This window comes from Dipodomys ordii, unplaced genomic scaffold (assembly GCF_000151885.1).
Source record: "Dipodomys ordii isolate 6190 unplaced genomic scaffold, Dord_2.0 Scaffold62, whole genome shotgun sequence".
Classification (NCBI taxonomy): domain Eukaryota; kingdom Metazoa; phylum Chordata; class Mammalia; order Rodentia; family Heteromyidae; genus Dipodomys; species Dipodomys ordii.
The window spans coordinates 1,774,467-1,784,984 of record NW_012267278.1 but is presented as its reverse complement, the minus strand read 5'-3'; the positions used below and the strand labels follow the sequence as shown (position 1 = coordinate 1,784,984).

The 10,518-nt window shown below is 42.4% G+C and overlaps 1 protein-coding gene across 1 annotated transcript in view; it reads left to right on the top strand.

The window, feature by feature from the left end:
* The first annotated feature begins 760 nt into the window (after positions 1-760).
* The window catches only part of Armc2 (armadillo repeat containing 2), a 100,834-nt gene continuing 91,076 nt past the window's right edge, over positions 761-10,518 (top strand). Inside the window, exons 1-3 of the mRNA XM_013022356.1 lie at positions 761-810; positions 3,595-3,855; positions 8,102-8,174. Coding sequence (XP_012877810.1) covers positions 3,638-3,855; positions 8,102-8,174 — 291 coding nt within the window. The 5' untranslated portion in view covers positions 761-810; positions 3,595-3,637. The remainder of the gene's footprint in view (positions 811-3,594; positions 3,856-8,101; positions 8,175-10,518) is intronic.

The window sequence follows — 10,518 nt, the reverse complement described above, 5'->3', positions numbered from 1 at the left end:
TGTAACCAGTAAATTCTGTTTCCTAAGCCCTAAAGCTGTCGTCCTCCAGTTGTTCAATCAAGGTGCGGAGAATCTCGCCGAGGATTAACGAATTGGGGAAAATTGCTCATTTGGAAGACCAGCTCTTGTGCCTGGTGCTCTAGGCTTTCACGCCCGCACCCCCTCCCCCTCCCCCTTGCATCCCCCCCCCCCGCCTTGGCACTTCTACGCATGCGTTGGGATGGCGGGCCTGGGACTGGCGCAGGCCCAGTGGGAGGGGTTGCACCCTCGCCCCGCCCCGCCCCACCACACCTGTTCCATGCCTGCGGGTGCTTGGCGGCTTTCGGAAAGCGGGTGGATGAGCTGATCCCGGCTGGCGTCCCTGTCTTCAGTGCTCATCACAGGTGCTCTGGGTCAGGTTAGAAGCCCCTTTTCTTGTACCCACTCCCAGACTCATTCCCCGGCCCCTTCGCCTGCCCAGGGTGGCCTCACCGTGCAGCCTGGGCCGCCCGGGCGTCTCCAAGAGGTGGTTTGTGTACGTTACCATGGAGACCGTGCCCAGCGGGGCAGAGCCGGAGCGCTGCGGGGGCCCGGGGCGGGCGGGGTTAGGATGCTGGGGCGCTCGGCCCTGGCCTGGACCCCTGGAGGAGCGGCCATTGCCCCGAGTGAGGAGTGAGGTGCCACTGTCGGCGCGGGAGGTGAGGCGACCCCCGCGGGTTCACCGGGGACCCCTCCTGCCCTCGGAGGGGGAGAGCTGGGCCGTGCGGGGTCTCCACGTGCTGTTGGGTGCGGGCAGCGATTTGTAGACCCTGGTCCCGAGCCTCATGCCGGGTATGTAACAGTTCCGTAGTGTTTGCCCCGTGGTAGACTGGGCTTTGTCACGCCGGCGAGCCAGGTCACACCATCGCGCCTAGGCTCTCTTATGCCGCAGGTAGAACCTCAATGAAGTACATTGTGACAATATTTACCATACATTAAAATATCTGTGTGTAACTTGCCACGAGTTACCGTCACAGCAGGTCTTCCCACCCTGCCTCAGATTTCTTGTAACTTGATAGAAAAATACACTTTACCTCTTTTGTATCCTGTTTTTGTGAATCTGATTCGTTGTTGATGTTAATTTGGCATAGCTGATATTCAATAAAATACTTAATAAGATATCACTGATTTTGGAGAGGAAAACACCTGTATTTAAAATTTAAAACTTAACAAAATACGTGAAACACTTAACCTGTCATTATCTTCTGCCATTTCTTGTTTTTTAAAATGCACTTTGCAGGCATGGGAGAAAATTGTCTGCATCCTTTATCAGCTATCACTTGGGCAGGAATTGTTAATGTTTTCTGAGGATCAGGCACTATGGTAAAGCACTTTGCTTGAATCATTTCGTTTGATTCTCAAAACAGATCTTGAGAGTATTATTATTACTGTCCATGTTTTATTTTATTTTATTTTTTGGGGGGGTCCGGTTGTGGGGCTTGAGCTCTGGGCCTGGGCGCTATCCCTCATCTCTTCAGCTCAAGGCTAGCACTCTACCACTTGAGCCACAGTGCCACTTGCAGCTGTTTTTTCTGCTTATGTGGTGCTGAGGAATCCAACCCAGGCCTCATGCATGCAAGGCAAGCACTCTACCACTGAGCCACCTTCCCAGCCCACTGTCCATGTTTTATAGCGGAGGAAACAGGTTTAGAGATGTTCAAGGTCTTATTCAAGGTCACAGAGCTACAAGTGGCCTGCTTAGCTGCTTGTATTAACACCAAAGAAATTCAGTCATGGAAAGAGTCCTGAGAATTTCATTTGCCTAGTACAAGTGTGCAGTGCCCAGCCTTTTCCCCTGTCATACCCTCATAGTTCAGTATTGCATTCAGCAAGAAGGATCTGGTTCAGGCGAGTATTAGCAAAGAAAAAGACAAATGTTTTGTTGCTATTTATTTTTTGTGCTGGTCCTGGGGCTTGAACTCAGGGCCTGGGCACTGTCCTTGAGCTTTATTCCTTAAAGCTAGCACTCTACCACTTGAGCCCCAGTTCTACTTCTGGCTTTTTGAAAGTTAATTGGAGACAAGTCTCTCACAGACTTGCCTACCTGGGCTGACTTTGAACCTTGGCCTATTGAGTAGCTAGCATTGCAGGTGTCAGCTACTGGCACCAGGTGATTGTCATTTTTAATTAAGTGTAAATCTCATGAAATTATGGCTGAACTTTTCCCCAAACTAGGAAGAAAAAATCCCCAAAACTTCAGCTTTAAAATTTCTTCTGTTGGTGAAGTCTTTCCCCTAGCAGTCCCATTATTTATACTAATTTAGTGTATTAAAATTATACCAATTAGAGGGCTGGGAAGGTGGCTCAGTGGTAGAGCATTTGCCTTGCATGCCTGAGGCCCTGGGTTCCATTCCTCAGTACCACATAAACAAAAAGAAAAAAGCCGGAAGTGGTGGAGCACTAGCCTTGAGCTGAAGAGCTGAGGGACAGCGCCCAGGCCCAGAGTTCAGGCCCCACGACTGGACCCCCCCCCAAAAAAAAAATTATACCAATTAAAATGAAGTTTTGAAAAAAGGGTTGGAGATGCAGCTCACTAGGAGTTTATTTGCCTGACATGTGTAAAGCCCTGGGTTTGAGCCCTGGAACCACAAAGCAAAAGCAAAGCAAAAATCTGGACCATTTCCAAATTAGTTTGTGATTGTAGGCTACAATAGTACTTGAACAGGATCTGCATCCTCATGGCCCTTTACATGTGATTTCAGCTGAACAAAATGGGTGGGCAAAGAAACATTTGCTATTGAGCTTTGGTATTCATTCATCTAGGATATGATCACAAAACGAAGGTGATTTGGATCAATTCATTCATAAATGTGGACAACTGTGGAACTAAACCATTCAGAGGTTTGCTGTAAAGACAAATGTGGTTTGAAAGTAGGCCCTATCTAAAATTTAGCCTTACACTAGCATGTTTTGAGCAGGACAGTGGGAAAGAAAAGGAAAATATAGAAGTTTTAACAGACACCCATCAGTGTTTTCCTGTAGGTTGAGGACTAAGAGGTGAGGGCTGAGAGCATAGCTCAGTGGTAGAGCATTTGCCCAGCACGTGTGAGTTTGATTGTTCCCTGTACATATCTTTCTCTCAATGGAATATGGACACAACTTTACAGCCCATCACTTGAGAGCTGCTCTCTCATCTTTGCCCTGTATCTGCTCGTATTGTTACCTACAAATTGCTCATTATATTTTTCAAGCTTGCCATCGAGGAATGGTTTGGTACACACACATGGGTTTCAGCACTCCTTTCTGAACTATTGAGTAAAAACTGTTGGTGTTAGCCAGATACAGGTGACTTATGACTGTGAGCTATTCAGGAGGCTGAGATCTAAGGTTCATAGTTCGAAACCAGTCCAGACAGGTAAATCCATGCAACATCTTATCTCTTTACTTCTAATTAACCAGAAAAAAAAAATCCAGAAGTAGAGCTGTGGCTCAAGTAGTAGTGTGCCATCTTTGAGCAAAAAGCTAAGGGACAGTGACCAGCCCCTGAGTTCAAGCCCCACTACTGGCACACACACACACACACACACACACACACACAAACAGTTGGTGTTTGTTTATTGTATCATATATTTGCAGGGTGTCGTGTCTAGCTGAAGAATATTTTACTCTAAAAGGAAAGATGCTATCTTCAAGTGATAAAAAGTTAGAAAAACTGGATCCATTTTATCGACCTTCGGTGGCCACGCTGAAGACCAGTGCAGAAATTATAAGTGAAGCTCGAAATGCGTTAAGAACCCTGAAAACCCAACGACCATTTACACCTCAGGAAGACCAGAGGAAACTATTTGGATCTTCCTCATCAAGAACACAAGAAAACAGACCTCCTTCTACCTTCAGGTATCGACACCTCCCTTGTGTGTACACTCAGGTGTTCTAGCCACCAGCTTACATCTCCCCTTCATTCTACTCTACCTATTTAGTAGTTCTCCTTTCTCCAACCACTGATCTTATTACTATTTCTATACTTTTGTCATATTGGATGTCATACAGGCAGAGTCATGTCGTCTTTTCACATTGGCTTCTTTCATTGAGTAACATGCATTTAAGCTTCCATCGTGGTTTTCCATAGCCTGGCAGCTCGATTCATTTTAGCACTTGCATTACTTGAATATACCACAGTCTATCCATTTACCTACTGAAGGGTACTTCACTTGCTTTCAAGTTTGGGCAGTTACATAGATTTGCGGCATGTACATGGATACTATAAATAACTATGAACCAATTTTTAGGTGGGTGGAAGTTTTCTGCTCTTTTGGACGACAACTAATGAGCATGATTTCTAGGTTATGTGGTAAAACACAAACAAAAAAATCCAAATTGTCTTCCAAAACGACCATACCATTTTATATCCCCGTTGGCAATGAACGAGAGTTCCTGTTCCTCTACATCCCCTTACTCATACTTGGCATTGTCAGTGTCCTGGATTTGGTCTATTCTAATGGTATCTCTTGCTCTAATCTGCACTTCCCTGCTGCTATGTGGTTTGGAGCATCTTTACATATGCTTTTTATTTTTTTAAGCATGTCTTCTTCAGTCAGGCATATGTTAAGGTCTGCAATCCATTTTATTTTTAAATTGGGTTGTTTGTTTTCTTGTGGTCCAGTCTCAAGTATTTGGGGGTATTTTGGATAACAATCCTTTATCCTATATGCTTTGCAAATATTTTCTATCAGACCATGGTTATTCTTTCTGCTATTTTAATGGTGTTGTTTCTGTTAGTGTTGTTTTTACTTACAGAGAAGACACTTTTAATTTTAATGAAGTTTAGCTTAGCAACCCTTTCATGGATCATGCCTTTGGTACTATGTATGGGTCATACCTTATCCAAAACTAAGGTTATCTGTGTTATCTTGTCAGATTTTATAGTTTTCACTCTTACATTTAGATCTGTGAATAAATTTGAGCTACTTTTTTTTTTTTTTGGTCGGTCGTGGGACTTGAACTCTGGGCTTGTGCCCTGTCCTTGAGCTCTTCAGCTCAAGGCAAGCACACTACCACTTGAGCCACAGCACCATTTCCGGTTTTCTAGTGGTTTTTATTATAACCCCTGCTTTCACTGTATTTGATGTTGGTATAATTTGTGGCGGGGAATGGAAAAAACAAATCATTTAAATAGGGATACAGGTGGACCCATTGCAACAATGAGATGTACAAATCGTTATGTCGAAAAACGAACTTTACAACTTTGGGGGGGGCGAGGGAGAGGAGAAATGGGAAGGGATGGGAAGGGGAAACAAAGGAGGAGGCAAAAAAGAGTCTCACAGACTTTCCTGCCTGGGCTGGCTCTGAACCATGATCCTCAGATCTCAGCCTCCTGAGTAGCTAGGATTACAGGCGTGAGCCACCAGTGCCTGACTCGAGCTACTTTTTGTATAGCATGTAAAGTCTATCTAGTTCCTCTCTCCTCCCTTATTTTTTGCATATATCCAGTTGTCTGAGCAGCATGTATCTTTTTGCACTGAAAAGCTCCTGACTTACAGTAGTTCAATTATGAGGTTGTTTTTTTTTTTTACTTGACAATAATGTGAAAGTGATCTTTGTTTAGTAGAAATTGGACTATTGAATTTTGAAGTCTAATCTTTTTCTGAGCTAGAGATCAGCACTGGCAAGGTATAACTTCTAGTCAGGCACAGGATCATGAGAGCAAATAACTGGGTTGCTAAGTTATGGTCTAGCTAGGTTACATAGATTGAATACATTTTTAAGTTCCGATAGGTTTGTTGGCACCTAACTCCACCGTGAGTCAAGGAACATCTGTACTGTCTTTCCTCCTCTGTCAAAGACGGGGACTTTTATGGATCTATCTGGGCTCTGTTCTATTGATTTGCTTCTCTCACCAGAATCATAGGCTTGATTACTATATCATTACAGTTCTTCTTCTCTAGTGTTACATTGGCTATTCTGGATCTTTTGTCTCCATATTAACTTTAGAATCAGTTTATTGATATCAACAAAATAACTTGACAAAATTTTGGTCAAGATTGCATTGGATCTATACATCAAGCTAGGAATAACTCTTATTTTGACAACATTTAGTTTTCCTTTCCATGGAAATGGAATGTCTGTCCATTTAGTTTTCCTTTGATTTTTTTTCCATTGGGTCATAAATTTTCCTCATAGATAGTGTATATATTGTCATATTTATAACTGGGTGTTTCTTTTTATAGGAATAGCTAATTTAAATGCTGTTGTGTTTTCATTTCGGTTTCTGCTGTTCATTACTGACATATAAGGAAGGCATTGGCTTTGTACTAATCTTCTATCCTGTAACCTGCTATAATCAGCTATTCATTCCAGGAGCGTCTTAGTTTTATGTCCATTCTTTAGGATTTTTCCACATGTATGATCATATCATTTGCAAAAATGATTTTCATTTTTTCTTTTTCTTTTTTTGGGTATGAGGGGAGTGTTAAAACAAGGCCTTGCTATCTGGCCCAAGTTCTAGGACTATAGGCAAATGACACCCCTCCCAGTGATAGTTTTATTTCTTCATTCATTCTCAATCTGTACACCTTTTCATACCTTTGCTTGTCTTAGTGCATTAGCTAGGATACCTAGTATGATGTTAAAAACCAATGATGGAAAGGAATATCCTTGCCTTGTTCTTGACCTTAGTGAGTAAGTTTCAAGTTTTTCATCATAAAGTACAATGTTACCTGTAGGATTTTTGTAGATATTCTTTTTGAAGTTGGAGAAGTTTCACTGTAGCCCTAGTTTACTAAGAGCTTTTGTCATGAATGGGTATTGTGATTTACAAATGCTCATTTTCTTCCTTTGCATAATGTATTGATAAAAGCATAGATTTTTCTTCCTTTTTTTTTCCTTTTTTTTGTAGGTCATGGGACTTGAACTCAGGGCCTGGGCATGGTCCCTGAGCTCGTTTTGCTTAAGGCTAGTGCTCTATCACTGTGTGCCACAGTGCCACTTCTGGTTTTCTGGTTGTTAATTGGAGACAAGAGTCTCACAGACTTCTCTGCTTGGGCTGGCTTTGAACCTCAAGCCTCAGATCTCAGCCTCAGGACAGGCTAGGATTAGAGGCATGAGCCACCAGCACCTGGTCAAAATTTTTCTTCTTTATTTTGTTGGTGTGATAGATTTTCTAATTGATTTTCAAGATAGTTGGGAGGGTTTTTCTTCTAAGGTAGTTACTTCTTTATTTTTATTGATATCAATTAGTTGTAAAAGGGGGTTTTATTTGAACAAGTCTATTTATGTACACAGTGCTTCTTGATCATAACCATCCTCAATAGCTACTTTTTGTGTGTGTGTGGGGGGGGTCAGTTATGGGGCTTGAACTCTGGGCCTGGGTGTTGTCCCTCAGCTCTTCAGCTCAAGGCTAGCCCTTTACCACTTGAGCCACAGTGCTACTTCAGGTTCTCTGAGTAGTTTATTGGAGATCAGAGTCTCACAGACTTTTCCTGCCCAGGCTGACTTTGAACCGCGATCCTCAGATCTCAGCCTCTTGAGTAGCTAGGATTACAGGTGTGAGCCACCAGCGCCTGGCAATAGTTACATTTTAAAGTTTGACTTTTGTTCAAGATTCTTTTTTTTGGTGGGGGGGTCCGGTCTGGGGCCTGAACTCTGGGCCTGGGCACTGTCCTTCAGCTCTTCAGCTCAAGGCTAGCACTCTACCACTTGAGCCACAGCACCCACTTCCGGCTTTTTTCTTTTTGCTTATGTGGTACTGAGGAATCGAACCCAGGGCCTCAGGCATGCAAGGCAAGCACTCTACCACTGAGCTACCTTCCCAGCCCTTGTTTAAGATTCTTAAAGACAATTTTAGTCCTTGAGTTCCAGCAGCTACCTTAGAATAAAAATTTTAACAGTGATTGTTCTACCAACTTTATAAAATGATATGAACAAAGCTTTTGAAAAAAAATCACTGTATATACTTAATTATTCAATACATTTAGGTAATAAAAAGAACTGTCAATAAAACATGTATTGTAAATTTTTAAATTGCTTTTTCTTCTTAAGGTTTATGTATTGAATACTTGCTTTTCAACTAGAGTTTACTAACATATATTAGAAACAAACGGTAGAATTCATCCCAGACTAATAACTGCACCATCTCTCATGCCAGCCTTCATGCGTCCAGTTTTGAGTTACCTGACTCCAGGCCTATCTCAGGTGCTCGTCTCAGTCCACTGGAGCTGGTGAGTACTGCACAACCCCACCACTGTTGCAAAGTGGCTTCCCAAAACACTGGCAGTTGGCACATAGAAGTGCATAGAAGGAAAGTATCACCTAGGCCTACATGGAGTAATAATTGAATATGAAAGCAGATTCTTATGTTTTTTCAAATATAATGGCTAATAGCTCAGGAAACACTTCTGGAGCTTACCTATACCTGGATAATAATTATTTTGCATGTACTTGTCCTGGGGCTTTAACTCAGGGTCTGGGCACTATCTATGAGCTTTTGTGCTCTCCTACTTGAGCCACAACTCCATTTCCACCTTTGTGGTGATTAATTGGAGATTAGTCTTATGGACTTTCCTGCCCAGGCTGGCTTTGAACCGTGGTCCTCAGATCTCGGCCTCCTGAGTAGGTAGGGTTATAGGCATGAGCCACTGGCACCTACCTGATAATAAAGAATTTTAAAGTCATTTGGTAAACTGTTTTTGAAACAGTTCTATACATATTATTTCCTTTTTTAACAGTTATGTATACATATTATATGTAAAATTTGTGAAAAGTGTACATGTACTCTTTAAGTGTATATGTGTGAGAAAGAGAGAGAGAAAGAGAGAGACCTGTTATAAAAAAAAACAAAAAGCAAATCAAGTGGTCTCCTGGTCCCTAATTCTTCATTTTTTCTTCTTTTGACTTCTTTTTAACACATTCTCACAGTCTCTTGGTATTTTTTTTCAGTTTGTGTGTGTGTGTCCAGGTTTTAAATAGCACGTTGTCTTGCTGTTCTCTGACTTATGAGCTAGAATTATGACTTTTAAGGACAATAGTAATCCCACTCTTGTATGCCTTCTCATTTCCTGACACCACACATTTACCCTTCTTCTCCACTGTTCTCTTTCCAATATAAATGGATGATAACTGGTTAGATCAGTTTTCTTGGGAAGTAATTATATAAAACCTGTTCATAGCTGAGCTTTGAATTGATGATAACTAATAACGCTTCTCTCTCTTTATTCTTACCTTCACCAATGTTTTTTCCCTAGGGTGTTAATTGTATTGCTTTCAGGATTTTCAGTCACCAACTTTCTTTTTTTTCTTTTTTCTTTTTGTCATGGGGCCTGAACTCTGGGCCTGGATGCTGTCCCTCAGCTCTTCAGATCAAGGCTAGTGCTCTACCACTTGAGCCACAACACCACTTCCTGCTTTTTCTGCTTAAGTGGTGCTGAGGAATTGAACCCAGAGCCTCATGCATGCAAAGCGAGTACTCTCCCACTGAGCCACCTTCCCAGCTAGTCATCAACTTTCTTACTGGAAATCTAAGTTGCCTTTGTGTGTTCAGGTACCAGAGGTGTCCTATGAATTTACCTCATTTGGAAGCTCTCCAACTTCAGCCCAACCACTTGTCCTGGGAACGGTTCACCATCATCCCAGGAGGCAGCTCCAGCCCCTCTGTGGCTTCTTCCTCTTTCCTATATCCCAGGTCCTTCTCTTTCTTGACTCACACATGTTTTAGTGGACCATTCCCTTCCATAGCTTTGTGAGACAGGATGCATAGGAAGGGTGATTATTCCAGTTTCTATTTCTCTGCTTTATTATTTTTTTTGTTGTTGTTGGTCGTGGGGCTTGAACTCTGGGCCTGGGCATTGATCCTCAGCTCTTCAGCTCAAGGCTAGCGCTCTACCACTTGAGCCACAATGCCACTTCAAGTTTTCTAGTGGTTTATTGGAGATAAGAGTCTCAGGAACATTCCTGCCCGGGCTGGCTTTGAACCATGATCCTCAGATCTCAGCCTCCTTAGTAGCTAGGATTATAGGCATGAGCCACTGGCGCCTGGCTTATTTCTCTGCTTTATTAACTGGCATTCAAATTTAGATACATAGAAATAATTGTTCTCTTATTTTATATTGGATAACATTGACAGAAATGTGATCATGAGAATAATTAGAGAAATTGTATTTTATCTTTACCATCATCAAATCAGTCCACTTGTTTCCTAAACTGACCAAGCTCAGTTAATATTTTTAGCCACTTTTTGACTGGCAGAAAAGACACAGATCATGAAAAGGCAACATGATGCATTTACAAAGTAAGCACTCAGAAGTCAGCAATTCAGAAAGAAAATGGAGTCTATAACACTATCTATGAGATCATTTGTAACCTTTGACCCTACCTTCACCCAACCACTGCCTCCCCAGAATAACTACCGTGCTATGTTGTCATTGGTTTTTTTTTTTTGGGGGGGTCCGGTTGTGGGGCCTGAACTCTGGGCCTGGGCGCTGTCTCTCAGCTCTTCAGCTCAAGGCTAGCGCTCTACCACTTGAGCCACAGCGCCACTTCCGGCTTTTTTTCTTTTTGCTTATGTGG